Source organism: Podarcis gaigeae (assembly GCF_964106915.1).
Source record: "Podarcis gaigeae genome assembly, chromosome: 4".
Lineage (NCBI taxonomy): Eukaryota > Metazoa > Chordata > Lepidosauria > Squamata > Lacertidae > Podarcis > Podarcis gaigeae.
This window is the reverse complement of record NC_139677.1, coordinates 56,519,588-56,537,863: the sequence shown is the minus strand read 5'-3', so window position 1 is coordinate 56,537,863 and position 18,276 is coordinate 56,519,588. Positions and strand designations below refer to the sequence as shown.

Genomic DNA, 18,276 nt, shown 5'->3' with positions numbered 1-18,276 from the left:
AGGGTGTTATAGTTTGTTAATTTCAAGGCAAACACTCATAGAGGATAAAGGGTACTATTATTCATGGTGACACTTTATGTTGTGAGATGTACTCATTTTATGTGGACCTTTGAGGAAAGCAAAGATGGAACTAGAGATTTGCACATTACACTAATATTCATCATGCATTGAATCATTTTTTAAAAGCGAGAATTCTAGTAATGTGAAATCAAAATAATATTTTACATGTTGATTTCGTCCGAGTCCCTGATAAAATGCAAATTATAAGAAAGACTGGAGTCATTTTAATATCCTTGAAATAGCATGTATGATTCATGCTTAAATTTGCTTCTTTCATGATAAATTATAATATATTGAGGAACAAATAAGAGAAATTCCTTACTGATATTTAAAATTCCTTCAAACTCCTGGGGTAAAAACCTCAACAACTTAAAAAAGCTCAACAACTTTGGGGTAAAATCATAAAAAAGGTCAACAACTTCAATCCTAAAAAAGTCACAACTTTGGTCGGCCCTCATGGCCCTTCACTTCATCAAATCTGACCCTCTTTGTAAAATGTTTGGACACCACTGGATTGCATTAAGACACTTAAAGGTATTGCTGATGAATACTCTACCACTGAGCATCTAAGGAAGTGGTGTGCAGAGTCAGAGCCAAAGTGGGCCCATCACCCCTTTTCTCTCAAATTCTCTATTCCTCTGCTTCTGCTGTTGCAGAAGGGACAGACCACTCTTGCAAGAGGTCTGAATGGATCACTTGCAAATTGCTTTTGAAATTAGGCTGAGAGCCACATGAAATTAGACTGAGGGCTACATGTGGGCGGAAAGGTGCAGTTTGCCCACTGCTTTATTTTAAAGGTAGTAAGAAGATCACTTAAGAGCCATCCGACCAATGAAAATGAAACCATCCCAAAAGTGTCCTTTTCTGAAAGCTATGAGCCTGTTCTGGCTTTGAAACTGGGACCAAAGCAGATGTTCTGAACGGGTCTACAGTCAAACAGTGAATAACTTTGCATGGCCAGCCTTGCCATTAGAAATTGGAAGAGGCAGTTGATTTGGGATGTCATGCTTTATTGTTGTATGCTTAGCCAAAGGAGAGGTACTTTGGGGATTTTCTTCATCAGGTACCAAAATAACTTGGTCAGCCTTCGGGACTACACATCTTGACTCTGCCTGGGGTAGCTCCATTTGCGGTTTTGTCTGAGACAAAAAAATGTCCTGTGTAGCATCTAGTAAAAGACTGTGTGCATGTGTGTGTCACCATGCACTCAACTGCAACTCTAATCACAATTATCACATCTATATAAAGCTACCTGAAGTGGCTTGAATGGCAATAAACGATGACTGCATTTCAACCTGGATACATCCTTCATCTACTTGCATCAAGTCAACCCTTATTCTCAACTTGCCAATGTAGTAATATGGATTTTATCACCTCAGGCAACTGGCCAACAATGAGAATCTAACTAAGAGGTGAAAGCAAACAGGGTTGATTATCATCTACTATGGAAAAGTTGTCAGAGAAATTGATGGTATGACCTTAGTCCCATTATGTTATGTTTTAAACTTTTTATATAGTTGTTGTTATTATTTGTTTAGTAGCCTCGGTTTACATATGCTACCTTCCACAATATAATTTGCAAAAATGAGGTCCCCACAAGAAGAGTACACTAAATTTAGAGAAAATAAAGGCAGGTAGAAGAGGAGAGGCAAGGTAACAAGGAATGTGGGATACGACTGTCTGATCATGAAGTATTCATACTTTATTCCACAGGGATTAGAATTTTTTAAAGCAATTTATTAAATTGTTCCTCAGGATGCCAGACAAGCAAGCATTTAATCCATTTATCTTTTTCTGAAGAAACAAGGCATGTCTGACACCATCTAATCTACATGCAGACCAGAAGTCCTGCCTCATCAAAAAGCCCACTTGGGACTGTTGATTTTTCTTAGGCACAACTAGTCATTCACCTCTTAGAGGCCTTCTTGACATATATCATATAAATGGTAATTTATCTCATGGTCCTTTGAAATAAAGACCTGTACATTTTCTGATGGAACCACATGTGGCATCAGAGTCATGAATTACTAAGAAAGGATTCAGAATGCACTCTGCAAATGTATTCACTACATAACAGACTTCAGTTTCTGAGAATCAAATAGGTTTACTAGCAAATAAGTTTATGAAACCGTCTACCATGCTGCTGCTACTCACATAAACTTATTACAACCTTGAAATCCAACAGTGATTTCCGGTAAACCTGATTAAGGTAGCTTTTAGGCAGGAAATTTTATTCAGCTAAGGGATCCTTTACTACTGTTTTCTTAACCATGTTTTAAATAACTTTTTTATTTTAATTGTTCCTTAGACGTTTCAGTGGGGCAGACAACTATTTATTCTGTTACAATTGATGTATTCCTATTTTACCATGCACGTTACCTTGGAAGAATTTTTATTCAGAAGAGTAGGATAAGTTTTAAGTAAATAAATAAATGCTAAAAAATGCAGATACAAATGTTCCATTTTAACATTCTGTGGGGCTTTCCTCTATCAATTTTTATTTAAAAGGTTATTGTTTAGAAAAGCTTTCTGCTTTCAAGGTTATACCATTACAGGCTGACTTGATTGAAGTAGACTTTTGTGATTCAAGTAGATTGTGGTCTAGGGGCATTTTGTCAATACTCCTATATGGTCAGGGCTTAATTAAAAATATTTTACAAAAATTTACACTCAGAGACACAGGCAAAACAAATGCAATGATAGTAACCAGTCTGCTCTCTCAAAATATTGATAGTATGTCTGTGGTGCACATCAATACACACAACCGTTTACAAATGCTTGAAGATTAAATACTGAAATACTACATGTCCCATACTGTAGAAAGGCTGCTCATTTATAAGCAGGGAAGAGAGAAAATGTTTGATTTTCTGTCGCATACTATTACCATCACAGAGCTAAATATTAGCAAAGATCAGCTCAGCATGGCTCTCTAGATATTTCAATATTTCAAGCAATTACAGCCATTTCAAATCTTATACAAAACAAAGAATTAGATTGTTTCAGATTATTATGCAGTAAAGGCCTAGATTGTGGTTGAAGAAATATGCTGGCCTGGGTGTGTTGTCACAGATTATACTGAAAAACCCCAACCTATTTGACATTCATTAGCTAAATTTAGCTGCAATAAACTGACTACAAGGAAATACAGAATTTTTTAGAGGCAATGTGGGCACAACATTTGAGAGTCACTTAGAAAGTTACCTCGTCTTGAAGCTTCAAAACTATCAAAAAGGTTTATTCTCTGGATGTCATAGGTTAATGTGGTATTAGGCATCAGTGTTCTGTTTCTGTTAATGTTGGTGACTGCAAATTTGAAAGCTAACTCTTCCACGTTGACAGGTTCATTTTCCACAGTTTCAAATATCCCGCCTGTGAAAATAAAGAGACAAAAAAAAAAGCTTTAGTCATGTTTTAGCTTGTCTTAGCATGTCATTACATACAACACCAATCTAAATGAAAATAAGTAATGTCCATTTCAGAACAAGGAATAGAGAAAAAATCGGTGGAGAAAGTAATTTTATTTCTCTTATTTACCAAGGTGCTAATTGGTATTCAGCTGATGGCTTGACCATCAGTTGGTCAACACAAGAGGATAATGAGAAGGTAAACCAGTTTGAGGTTTTTTTTAAAAAAACAATCAAATGGTATATAAATTGTTTGAAATAAATGAAGAAGTAAATTTTGATTTCAATCAACCAGAGGCTAGTTATGGTTTGTTGAAATAAGCCAACTTCATAAACCATGGTTGGAACAACAAACCAGAGTTTAGATGAACCAGTTTTTCAGGTTCCGATTACATGTGTCCAGAGAAGGGCAACAAAGATAGTGAGTGGCCTTCCGCCTATGGTAAGCATGATGACTGAACCAGGCCTCTATCTTTCAGCCTTTATTGAGATAACAGCATGAAGGAGTAAATCACAACATAAAGATTGTAAGTGTATAGTATACAATAACATAACACATATTTTTAAAATTTGAGGTCCAGCTTAAGTGGCACCTGTCATTACTTCAATAAATATCTCTCATGCCCCAGCTGTATGTGAACATGTACTGTAGATAATGCTCCTTAGATTATATCAATCTCATGGCCAAATTCTGTGGAAATGTGGGGCTTGAGAAATGCATAATAAACAGCATATTTTGAAGCAAGTTCTTTAAGCAGCCACATCTAACTGCAGCTCTTGATTTGCATGTATAATTTACTCATTTACTGCTATCCACTAGAGAATACTTTGAGTTTTGCAGTCACTTATTTCCCCATGTGAAATTCACAATTCACATATTGCTTAATATTTCCCAGTCAACAAAATATAATCTGCTAATGTGCTGCAAGGGCTCTTTTGCTTTTTATATGTCGCCGGTATAGAGTAGCATAGTCATTATCTGACAATCAGGAAATGGAAATCCACAGTAGAATTACAACCTGCTTTACATTTTAACTCAGCAGTCACAATGTTAATAGTTCTTAGAAGAAAATAAGATTGAAATGTCATACACTTTTTAAGCAAGTAACATTAGGTTTACCATTTAAATAACATGTAATTTTATAGATGATCACATCTTAAACAATTTTATTATGTATCCCTCTATATTACAGCTGCCTCACAATTCTTTATCCTATAATTATTTTAGATAATGAATAATGGCATTACCAACCAGTCTACTGGTCCCTTGGTTCACTCTACTTAGCATTCCCCAATAGTACTTCATTTGGATTATAGTACCAACTACTGAGCTACATGCTGAAATTAATGTCAGTCAGCTCTGTCCGTCATATTTTCTCTTATCAGGACTCCTGTAATCGCTGGAAGATTTATATCTATAAGTTCCCTCCAGCCATCAAGAAACATCTGACAGTTCCTTTGTCAGTTTGAACACGAACCAAATAACTTCCATTGCTACTATTTGTCACCGTCCCCTCACTCACTGAGTTGGCATCCACCTTTTGGGGTTGCAGAATCCTGCTTTTCCTATAAATGCAAACTTATTGCAGTTCAGCCAGTTATTTTCCTGCACAAGCTTGATAATAAAAATGGTGTTACAAAAAGGGTCACCGCCTTGCTTGTGATATAGGACTGCCTAAGAGACATTCCATGTAATTTATGAACAAGACAGTAGATATCCTCTTAGAAACCCTGGACACACGGAAAGGAAAGAGCCAGGCCTGCATCTTTTCCTTTCTAGTAATCAATTAGCCTTGAGACAGAGCAGCCTAGTATGGTTGAGATTGCAATCAAATAAGGCTCCTTAATCAACTCCAGGTTTCTAATTCAATATAGTTTTATCAGTCTGGAATCCTAAATTCTTTGGGAGGGCACACCAAAGGTCAAAGGGTGCATTGGATCTCCCAATCTGAGGACAGGGAGAGAGAGCTCCAACTTTGGAAAGGGAGATCAAGTTTCATTTTCCCTCCCATCTCTGACTTGTACAACTACCTCTGTGGCTGATACGCTACCAGTACTGAACTCTGACGTGGTAGGACCCAAAAGGGGGTGTGCTGGGGAAAGATATGAAGACCCGGTGACTTTCCAATCACCTGATACTCCTCCAAACCCAGAAACTTGAGGATCGCCTCTCTCCATATGAATCTACCCAAATCCTGCAATCCTCATGCAGGCCCTTCTTCATGTGTCTCCTCCACAAAAGGTCTAGAGGGTGGCTACATGAGAACGGGCCTACATGTGTTTTTTAAAAAACACATCCACATGATGCCCTTCAGTAGTTCCACAGGTGGGTAACGTGGGGTGTACATTGTACCCCCATTACCACATTATCCATGGACCAACATTGTCTGGACACAAAAAGAATGTGTACATGCAGGGTACATCAGATCCACTTTAATTTGCTGGGTGTACACAGCCTCGTTATTCAATGAAACTAAAGGAAGCCTCCAGACTAAAGATTGGAAAGTTCCTCAGCTGTAAGATCAGTCATTACTTACACTTAGCTTGTGCCATCTTTGTTCATGTCAATATTTAGTCCCTTTAACACCATAAAGTTAAATCACTTCCCTGATTCTGCTGCTTTTGCTTTGGCATTGATTTCCCCCCCACCCCCCACCGCATGATCTAAATGTGCAAACTATTTATGAGATTATTAGTTCTCCAGTGGTTCGTCTTTGAAAATAAAACACTGAATACACTTTATGAGCTTTCCTGTAGAAGGAATCATGACATATATGCAAGTAACAAATTATTCATCTGTTTCAATATTTACTCAATACCTCACAAGCTTGTGAATCATAATCTCTAGACTGATGGTGAAATGGAAGATTAAAGTGGCAGCCTTGATGGAGAACCCATAAAATGTCAGATGCTGTATATAGGTAAACATAATTAGTTTATCTTAGAAATTAACTGCCTGGAAAGAGCTACAAGGAAGAAACTCAATATAAAAAAGATAATGAAATAAATCATTAAAAATGCTAGGAAAGTCTGCGCATGGAAGTCATTGCAGATCTTTGGACAAATGTGCAGTTTATAGTGAGTATACATATGAAGATCTGAGTGGAAGGTCTTTAAAGGTAAAGCCTATAATTTCCCAATTCATTTGTTTGATGTAAAATTACAGGTCCATTCTATTACAGGCTTTGCAGCCTAATAAAGGCCTGGAACATTCAGATTAACAGCCACATCCTACGTATGTTTACTTAAGAGTCTCACTGAACTGAATGATGCATACTTTGTTGTAAACGTGCCAAGAACTCCGTCCTGAAGCAATCAAATGATTATTTCAAAATGGATTGGCTAGAGCATTCCTGTGGGATTAAAGACACTAGCATATCCTTTACTCTTCCCAAAACTCTCATAAATTCATGGGAAGAATGTGATATTTAATCCTTTAAGCAGGGGAAGGGAACCTTTACATGCTGCTGGTCTAAAGTACCATCAACCAGTGGCCACGATGGCTGGTGTTGATGGAGTCCAACAACATCTGAAGGGCCACACATTCCTTGCCCCTGTTTTAAATGGCACAATAGAAGTGAAGGAAGATGCTTCATACCAGTGCAGACTAGTTGTCCATCTTGCCCAGCTTTATTCACTCTGACTGGCAGGATGTCAGGCCGAGAAATTTTTGCATAACTGTTACCTGATCTTTTTACCTGGAGATGCCAAGGGTTGACTCTGGGATCTTCTGCATGCAAAGAATGCATTCTTATACTGAGCTAAACTCATCCCCACACATACTATGGCAAATGAGCACTTTGGAGTGACGTGTGTTATGGATCTATTCCCAAATCTTCCTCTAATTCTGCCCTGATTCTACATGAATATGGGCATGATTATGAATCCATTTTGAGTGCTGTGTGCTGTATGCAGTTCTGGTTACCCAGCTCAAAAAGGATAGTGTAGAGCTCAAAAGTACAGAAAAGAGCAGCCAAAATGATGAAGGTTTGGGGGCATTTTCCCTCACAAGGAAGGCTCAAATGGTTGAGGCATTTAGTTTAGAGGGAAGTATGACAAGAGGGTTAATATACACTTCCATTTGTCCCATGACTTCTTCCGTTTGTCCCATGATTTCTAGGCATGAGTACAAAACATTTTTCTTTAGTCCCACCATTTTCTCTGACAAAACTTGCTGTTTATTGCTGAATCAGAGCAAACGTCAATCTGCCGAAAACCCAATTGACATTTGCTTTGTTTCAGCAATAAACAGCAGGTTTCCTCGGAGAAAGAAGCAAGATAAAAGACAAACCTCTTGGAGCCCTGCCTAGGATTCATGAAACAAATGGTAGGGTGAATGAGCATATATACAGAATAAGGAATAATAATACATTTGAATTTTTAACATAAGATAAGCTCCATTGTCCTCTTTCTCTGAATCCTTCCTTACTACTGTTGACATCTGATTGCACATGTGCAAAAGTATTAAAGAATGAACTAACATCTGATGGATGTTTCAGGTGACTGGACTAAGATATAGTTACTAAAATCATTATTTCAAAATGTAGTCATGTCATACATCTTGTGTATGCTCTGACCTTGATCTGTCTACAGTAAGTGTCTAGTAAATAAGTCACACTAGAGAACACAGTGGCGTAGCGGGGGGGGGGCCGCACTGGGCACAACATCTGGGGGGGGCGCGCTCGCACTCGCAGCTCTCTGCCCCTACTAAAATCCACGGGTTAGGGGGCGCAAATTACTTGCCTTGCCCCGGGTGCTGACAACCCACGCTACGCCACTGAGAGAACATAAATGCATATACCAGTTTTTGAGACAAAGACAATAACTGATATAAATGCATATAACAGTTTTTGAGACAAAGACAATAACTGATCTGATATTTTACCAAATATACTTTGCATGTAAGTGCTCTCATTTCTATACCTAACATAAACGAACTCCAGTTAAAAGTTAGCAAGGTTGCCTGGTGCTTTTGAAGGCTGTTGCAAGTCAGTGTAGACAATAGTGGGCTCTATTAGAGGTGGGTAATGTGCGACCCTTTGATATTGCTAGACTGCCATCTTCACCATTCCTGACCATTGTACAAGCTAGCTGGGCTGATGGTTTAAAGCAGGGACTGGGAGCCTGTGGCCTTCTGGGTGTTGCTAGACTACAGCTCCCATCATTCCTGACCATTGGTTATGCTGGCTGGGGCTGATGGGACTTGTAGTCCAGGAAATCTGGAGGCACACAGATTTCCCACACCAGGTTTAATGGCATCTTTTTGCTTCCATTGGAAACTATGTACCACACCACTGTTTTCATTTCAACATAGATTCAAACCAGGACAAGAGAGTTATTTCATTATTTTCATAAATAACTAAAGCATCATTGTGAAATACCCACTTATTTAACAGTGTATCTTTAAATACAGTGCACTTTTAGAAATACAAAATAAGTATGAACGAAAAATAGCTATAAACAAAGTAAATAAAATGCAGTGGCTAGAATGAAGACCAGAAGGGAATTCACTTTTAAATGCCTTATGGGACAAAGTATGGGTAGACTCTTCTCTGAGCTAATATTACTGACTTTTTCTCTTGAATTATTATACAATTATGTATAGTAAAGTTCTGTTTGTGCAGTTATGAATTAATTAAGGACATGTAAAGAACTCACACATAGATATTAAAATCACCATATTCTCACACTCTTAGATGAGAATGAGGCTGGAAGGTTATTAGATATTTCCGGCAACCATTTGCACTTCAGTCAGATTAATTGCATAGGTACAGAAATACCTTTGGACATTACAGCCGGAGACATTGTCACAGCATATTAACATTAACCCCATGATCAAATTAATATTTCAACCTTATGTGTTCCTGCTATAACTCCTGGGGAAGCAGAATCACAGAGCTGAGAAAGTCTTGAAGGTGAGCTAAGACAGGATGTTCTATATGCAAACCTTTCTAACAAATTAGGCTTCATCAATTAAAAATATGGATTTGGGTGTTCAAATCAGTGGCAGCAGAAAAGGCATCAAGGAATCATGCTTCCTATATCACAGATGTAACTTCTTGTTCCCTCCCTACTCCCTCTCTCTCTTCCTTTGACCAGTGTTGGATGCAGACATGCCTTCACTTGCTCAGTTTTAGGCACAATATTATGCCTACATAGTTTTTACTGCTGCCACTGCTGTGAACCAAGACGTAAATCTTACTTCTAAACTTACTTTCCAAATTGTTGTCCAATTCTTTTTTAAGCAGGGTAAGAAGGGGGCAGCCAGTTTACTTCATAGTTGAGATTGTTCAAAACAAAGGTTTTACAGCCTAATTCCTATGCTTTTAATTTTGTTTGAAATTGTTCAACCCACATATGTGGGTGCCTGGAGGGATAAATTGCAATTAATATATCCTCTCCTACCCAATTAATATATCCCCTCCTACCCATTAAAACTCATCTCACTCTTTTAGTGTGGATACCCATGTTGCTACCTCATATGGAGATGCTCTGGGTGGATGACTGTATTCCTGGAGGGATGCTTCACAGACTAGCTAACTATATGGTTGTCTGTGGGGAGGAGGGCGGTCATCCTATGTCCCTTGACAACAAGTGAGGGGATTTATATGGTTAGTCAATCAATTAGTCATTCTGATTTGCCATAAATATAAAGTTATCCTTTGTGAGCTGCTCTGAGTGCAACTTTCTTAATAACAAATATGAAATAAAATGTATAAATATGCATGTAGATAGACAGGATAGATAAAACAAATTTTGTGTTTATTATATGGAGGTTCCTGGTTCCCAACAGAGTCTTTTTCAATTAGGCATTCAAGCCTGAAAGTATTTCCCTATGGCTCTATTGACATAATTCATGCTCCCGAATTTCTCAGTAATGAATCCCTTTTTAAAAGAACAACTGACCTGATTTACTTAGTTTTGGACAGTGGGCACGTGTCTGTAACATGTTAAAAGATTGCTTGGGAAGCAAAAACATTTTTGTGTGCCTATGAACACCGGTTATGTGCTGGCGAAGTATCAGAATAACCAGTGAAGCAGAGGTATGAAATGTAGTGGTTAACTGACATGCATTTATTCGTTGTATTGTCTGACCAGCATCTAGTGATGCGGCAGGAGCTGAGCAAGAGAACATTGAAGGAAGCTGAGCCAAGAAGCAGTAGAATCAGTTATCCCAGCAAGAGTCCAAAAGCAACTGAGAGTCTTATATTCTCTTGCTAGCCTCTCCTTTTCCTCTGACTTCTCCCTCCTGGCAAAAAAAGCCTCTCCTATGACAACCCTGAGTTTGTTACCACTACTGCCTTGAAATCCAGGAGGCAAATGGGGGAAATTATACACATACAGACACAACCTGAGCTCCTTTACAGGAAGGAAGCTCTGAAATGATGAAACTGTTACCTTTTCTGGACAAAATAAATCCTCTACGGAGCCCTTTTCTGGGCTTCCTTCAGAAAACAAAACATATTTTTTTGACTATCCTTATTAGAGGAATTATGTGAGTGAGAAACAGAGGAGCAAGAGGAGAAGAAGAGAGTGTTTTGACCCTTTCATAATCTTGTTTACACTGTCAAAGGGCACCCAAAGCCTAGTAATGTGTGAAATTCCCTTCACAACTATGTGACATCAAAATTTTGATTTCCCGCAATACGCTCAGCAAGGATCCTACAAATTTGCTTTGACATTATAAACATGCCGATATCATGCCGCAGATGATTAGAGACTGAATCCAAATAGAGCAACCTTGACAGTAACTTCCTTCAATAGTGTTGGTCTATGTGCCAGAAAGCGGCTTAGTCATGCTGGCCACATGACCTGGAAGCTGTACGCCGGCTCCCTTCGCCAATAAAGTGAGATGAGCACTGCAAACCCAGAGTCGTCCGCAACTGGACCTAACAGTCAGGGGTCCCTTCACCTTTACCTTTATGTTTTTGATAATTATCCACAGTCAAGAGAAGGAGCACACAGATGGATGCAAACCCTGAGCAGTGTGAAATAACAAAACTGTTATTTTTAATCAAATGAAATTAGAGAGATCAATATGTCAGGTTATCACTTTTGCCTCACATCTTTGTTAATCACATGTAGCAAGCTATAACGCAGAAAGTGTTCCACAATATATATATATATATATATATATATATATATATATATATACTGGCATTCATAATAATATAGTTCACCACCTTGGGATGGGAAGTAAAGAGATTCTCAAGAAAAAATCTTTACCTTTTGTGCATTCAGTGCATATTTTTGAACTAAGACATGTAATGGTTTGATCTTGCCCCCCACCCAGTCCTCTTTCTTGTTATATGGGCTATCTGTACAAAGAATAAACATTATGTCTTCCTCATCAAAAGTTACACTGCTCGAGTGCCCATTAGTTATCTATAAGGCGCTTACAAACATAAGGTTTTTACTGTAGCTGCAGAAATCTGAGCTTATCCTGGAAAAGCATGGATTAGCTGAGATCACAGCCTTTTCATATAGCACAGCTTTAAAAGACCAATTTGATTTTTGGAATCAAAATAAAAGAGAAAGAAAGACAAATAAGAATACAGTGTCTTTTGAGTTATATCTGATTTGTTCCCTTCCTGCTACCTTTTTCTTCTGAACTAATTCTGTTAACTGCAATGGCACTTCATTGATCAATGAAATAATAAGCTCCCTTTCTTCTCAACTCCAGGGAGTGATCTACCTAGATCTTTGGAACAGCTTTGAGATTAGGAGGGAAATATCGGTATGTGTGCTCTTTTCTACTTCATGCAGGGGGGAGAGGGAGAAAAAAAATGCAATACAGTTGGATCTGGGATTCAACATTAAGAACCATGATGACTGCACTGCTTAATATCTTCCAATTAATATACACATTCCTTTGTTTAAATGTAATATTTTTCTACCCTGACTTTCATGACATACTTTCACAAGGTGCCTTACAATGAAAACTTTTAAATCTTTAATATTCTTATTGTATTGAAGAAACGTAATAAAAGCAACATCAGATTTAAAACATTACACGCCACACCAATCTCCACAGCAGTGCAAGATTCCAGGCACCTACCCAGGGTTTGTGTTTCCTTTGGAAACAATATATAGGAGAGTGGCAGTAAGAGCAATCAAAAGACTTAGCATAATAAAAAGTATTTAGAGAAAGACCACAAGAGAGGAGCCCAGACAGTGCTCCTTTGAAGAGGGCTGGATTCTAAAAGTGTGTGAATACCACTGAAAATGTACACACCACCTAGATAATCTCTCTCTCTCTCTCTCTCTCTCTCTCTCTCTCTGTGTGTGTGTGTGTGAGAGAGAGAGAGAGAGAGAGAGAGAGAGAGAGAGAAAGAGATGAAAGTGGGAATACCACTAACTGAGAAGATTAGTTTATTCTGAGATCTAATGAAATGTTATCACATCAGATAAATAACCTATTTACTAACTGGTTATCCATAATGTATATCAAGCAACAAGAGAGGAGGTTGGGAGAGTATTAGTTATTTGCTTCTTCAGCACAGCCACCTAGTAGCACATCATTATTTAGCACCAATACAAAATGAGTACATGTTTTCCTTCTCCTCTGAGGATATTTAAGAGGCATCCAATTGCTAAGTGGATGAGATATGCAGAACCATTCCAATGAGGGCCTGGGGAGCACGGGGCAGCAGATTATCTGTTCTATCCAAAGCTTTCCCCCTTATTTGCACCATGCCACATTCAGACTCGTAGCTGAGGGGCCAGAGGATTGGTCTCTTTGGAAGATACACTGAGTTTTATATCAAAAGTTGCCAGCATCCTTTCTCCTGGCTTGAGGATCATCAGCAGTAGCTTACTGCCCACTTACCAGTGGCATGATCATAGAATTGTAGAGTTCGAAGGGAATCCCAAGGTCAGCTAGGAGGCTAGCAGTGAGGCAGTGCTGCCCCACCACTAGGGGTTAGGATTGCTCCCTAAGAAAATCATTCCTGCCTAATTTTTTATGGTAAATGCCATAGCTGGAGGAAGCAATTTGAAAATGTTTCAAACATAACATTTTGTTCTATCAATAGAAAGCAAATATGTTCATTTCATGAACAAATCAGTATCTTTGACCATGCTCAGTTGGTACACAATTACTGTGGTTGTTATTGTATGATACAGATATGTAGAAGATGTAAGGCACAGATTAAATATTGCTTGGTTAGGACCAAGCAAAGATTAAAAGCTATAAAGCGCATTGAGAGCATCTGATAAAGACACTATGGTGAATTGTGTTGGAATATGTTCAGGCGGTTGTTGCCATCCAAGCAGAACTGTTCTCTGATGCTTTTGCATAAGGGACCATTTACACTTGACCGAATCTGTCGCTATGTGACAAGCAGACACAGCCATTCATGGGAAGACGAAGAAGAAATGACAGTATGTGTGATGCTGCTATAGAACAAAATATTTCCATACTGAGCTTTTAAGATGAAACAGTTTCTTGCGATTTTCAGGCCAGCAACAAGGTTGCAGATAATGTTAGCACCAAACACTTTCCATTTTGGTATAACAAAACTTCAGCATTTGACAGAGGGAAGCAGCTACCTTTGCCTGACGTTGTGCGATGTTCTCTTGGCTAAGATCCAAAGACCTCTTAAGGCTCTCCTGAGGCTTTTGGCTTAAATCAGTAGACCCTTCCTGCCAGATCAGTGCTTTTACAACTCTCTTCAGTCTTCTGTCACGTGGCTGTTCAAGTCTAAAGCACTGATGGGTGAATGAAACAAGAACTATCTAAGCATTTTACACTGAAGAGGCTTGTTCTACACTTTATCACCCCCTTTGGGAAAACTGCAGTTGTATTGGCGGTAGTAGCATTCCTTCTATTTTTACCCATGATGCACTCCGATAGGAAACTTTCCATCAGCACATACATGTGGAACTGCACTCATTTTTAATTTCTTTACAAGACTGTGTTCTAAATGATGTCTCTTGGCTGCCGTAGAGACATTAAAAGTAAGGGGTCTGGGTTTTGAAACTTTCTTGGCAATTATCAATCTGGAACATTACTGCTTCTTAGTCCACCAAGGGCTGTTTGAATTGAGAAATGCTCTATTCATGCCATCATTAGTGAATACTAAAATTCCAATGTACTGCATTGTCTGCACCCACTCCTAACTCAAGAGAGCAAGCTTATTTGCTAGTTAAAATGGCAGCATTGCTTTATGAAAGTTGGTTTTTAATCTTTTTTTTAAGGGGGAAATGTTTTTTCCCCCAAAAGCCTACACTTCCTTGCCAGCTACTGAAAAATACTTCCTGTGTGAAATAAGATAGATATTATTATTTTAAATAAGACCATAGCCCTATTCATGCATTTCAATTACTTCCTGAATGATCTAATGCAGTTCTCTGCTTTTATAAAAAATATATAACAAAGTCTTACTTGTTTTATGTGCATTTTAATAGAACACCAGAAGTCGTGCCTTTTACCGGTTTGGGCTTCAGTCTACCCATGTCTACTCAGAACATCAATCAACAGGGTTTATTCCAAAGCTAAGTGGGGGTAGGGGTTTGCAGACTTAGATTGGTACACCAGCTGGTATACCCTAATTAAAGTGTTACACTTGTTGCTAGTGCATTTCCAGACTCATTTTAAATGCTGGTTTAGACCTTTAAAGCCGTAAATGGTTTGCAGCCAGGTTACTTGCTTGCATCCATATGAACCTGCCCATGTTTTAAGACCGGCCCACTTTTAAGATCAGTTAAACTAGTGGACACTAAGGACAGGGCCTTCTCAGCAGCGGTCCCTAACTTTTAAGATGTGAAGATATTAAAAAACCCACCTGTTTCTCTCACCTCATGCGAGAGATGGCTGGGCTGGATATGCTGTTTTGTTGTTTTAGTGATGCAACTTTGGGAATGGTTTTATCTTGGCTGAATTATATTTAGTATATACAATGTTATAATATAGGACTGTATTTTTATGATCATATTGCTTTTCACCATCACGTGTTCTGGGAAAAGAAGTATTTAAATATTTAAAACAAACTAACTAACAAATGGAAATGTATTTTTAATTACAATTTTTAATGCAATTTTTTTTAATAAATAAAAAAAGATTAATGTGGAAATGGGATGGAACAGACTTCCGAGTGAACACACATGAAAGTGACATGAACCAGAAATGGACTGATTAGGCCATCTGTACTTCTAAGAGCTGTGCAGCTGATGAGAACAAAGAACCACCACAATAAAGTGGCATTTTAAAGTGGCTGCAATGTATTTCATTCTTCTCTTTGCTCCCCACCATCTGCATTTTACTTTTACTTTATATTTTGTCAGAACTTTAAATAGCCTTCGGTGGGCAACTCGTGTTGCTGTATGTTAGATTAAATATCTTTTAATGGTCACGAAGAGTCGGACACGACTAAACGACTAAACAACAATGGCCGAGATGTAGAGCTAATGGTCAGCAAATCTGGGGAAAGAAAGAAGGTTGCAATTAAAATAATCAGGAAATGAAAATAATGTGAATGCCACAAGAAGCATGAGTGTTAGGACCCAGTGACTACTGTGAGATATTTTAGTGTGATAGAGAAACAATTTTATTCATTTGCGAAATTTATTCTAAACCACCTTTCTCGGCTACTACTTTGTTAAATCCTGCTTCCAACTGGATGGCATATGTTATAGGTAACTTAACGGTTGTTTTTTTTTAAAGTCAAATCCTCTTTGTAACCTTCATTTCTTCCTAAAGATAAATAAGCAAAATTTACTCTAAGCTAATAACTACCATTAAGCCCAAAGAAGTACAGAGAAGGAGGAACCTGCACTTCCCAGAAACTAATTAACAAGTTAAGTCAAGCAAGCAAGCCATAACGTTAGCTTCACTTAGTGTTATGCATTTTCATAAAGGACATGACCCCTGCTGGGATCTACTCACCCCAGCTGGTAGGGAAATTGATTTTTTCCTCCTTTATGCTAATTAACAGCAAGACTGGAGATGAGCGGTTGCCCCATCCAAGATTTTAGCAAGAGAAATCTGGATGACTCAAGCAGTTTGATATGCTGTAGCTACAGGGGAAGATAATCAAACTTCCAAACCGCCAGCCATTCGGGCATGTGTGAAAAAATCCTTTCTCACCTGGCCCATTTTAAGGAATGTGCTGCTATTGTCGCCCTAATCTCCAAATGTAATGCAGTGGGAATGGCTGTACTGCCAGAGAAAGGGATGGTGGGAAGCCATTTTGATCTCTTAAAATGCTATATAAATGGGTATATAGACTGAAATGACAGAACAGTGCTGTGGGGAATGAAGTAACTAGGCACCTATTAATTTCTTTTAAAGGACGACTGACCACTTGGGTATGATTAAAGTAGAGAAGGACTCAGTTTCAAAAGAACTGTGAACAACCACACTGTAATTTCACAGACATGAAGACGGGTGAACTGTGTTAGTTCTCATCAGTGATATAAGGGGCAATATTCAACAGGTGACTTGTCATTCCAAGTTGGAGAACAAATAACATTTTAGCAACAAAGACTCTGCCTGGGACGGTATGATTCCTCCCCCACCCCAGTTTTTATGTGCATGTTCAAGAAGGAAAATGGAGGAAAAACATTCATAACCCACATGACACCAAAGAACTGCAAGTGTCAGGTCGTTGCTCCAAAAAGAAACCATCTATGCAGTCTTTGCTAAACCTATTGAAAATATTACAGCCATTATGGCAAAGGTATAATTTGCTAGAGTCTTCTTGGGCCTTTCAACCATCCCAGCACAGGGACCATCTCCTGCCCTATCTTTAATTAGGTATATAAACCAATGTACCTGTTAAAAGCAAAGCCCTGTTGTTTCAGCTGGTAGAGTTCTAATTGGTCCCCAATAGTATTAAACTGAATTACATCTAAATCCCGTATAGCTGGTTTGTGGACCAGGCAGTGTGCAACCTAATGAACCTGAATTCAGCATGTGCATGCCTTACTTTCCATCAAATGTGTAATATCTGACCAGAAATCTGTATTAATAGAAAAAAGAATATGAACTTTACAACCAAGGACCATTTGTTCTCCTATATTTTTGAGCTCACAAAGACAAGTTTGATGTAATTATCAAACCCCAGAAACACATCATCCAATTGTATTTGAGAGACAAAAGCAAAAAAAAAAAAAAAACAACAGTTACCGTGGTACCTCAGTTCTCGAATGCCTCCATTGTTGTACGTTTCAGTTCTCAAATGTCAAAAACCCAGAAGTAAATGCTTCCATTTTCAGACATTTTTCAGAACCTGAATATGCAATTTAGCTTCCACCAAGTGCAAGAAGCTCTTGCAACCAATGGGAAGCCACACCTCAGTTTTTGAACGTTTCGGAAGCTGAACAGGCTTCCAGAATGGATTCCGTTCGAGAACCGAAGTACCGCTGTATAAACATAACCGCCAGAATTAACAGTAACTATTGTCTGCAGCTATGTAGATGCAATGCATTGGTAGAAGCTTAATTTAAATATAAAACTACTCACTCTACCTCAAGGAAATAAATGTAGTAGCTTATGAAGATTATAAGGCATAAAGTATGGTTCACAAGCCATTCCAGGGCTATGATTTCACTCCATCCACAAGCTCTTAACAACTTGAACAACTTCAATGAAAACTTTTATGATAGTCCTATGGAGCACACATGTTTTGCAATGAGTGGCTTCTGCTGCCTTTGGCTTGCTAAGTCACTGTGCATTTGTATTCTCTGTATTTTATTGGGCAGCTGTTAAACATATTCAAGAAGTACTGTTTATATAGGAGTCACTTGTGCAATTTGAGACACATGGAATACAAGTCTACGCATGTTTGCTCATCATTTTGTTCAGTGGGGC

At 38.4% G+C, this 18,276-nt stretch overlaps 1 protein-coding gene across 6 annotated transcripts in view; it reads right to left on the bottom strand.

The window, feature by feature from the left end:
• Window positions 1–18,276, bottom strand: part of GRIK1 (glutamate ionotropic receptor kainate type subunit 1) — a 154,082-nt gene that overhangs the window by 62,915 nt on the left and 72,891 nt on the right. For all 6 annotated transcript variants that reach the window (XM_083736339.1, XM_083736338.1, XM_083736342.1 and 3 more), the window contains exon 2: window positions 3,262–3,429. In XM_083736339.1, the coding sequence (XP_083592465.1) occupies window positions 3,262–3,429 (168 nt within the window). The remainder of the gene's footprint in view (window positions 1–3,261; window positions 3,430–18,276) is intronic.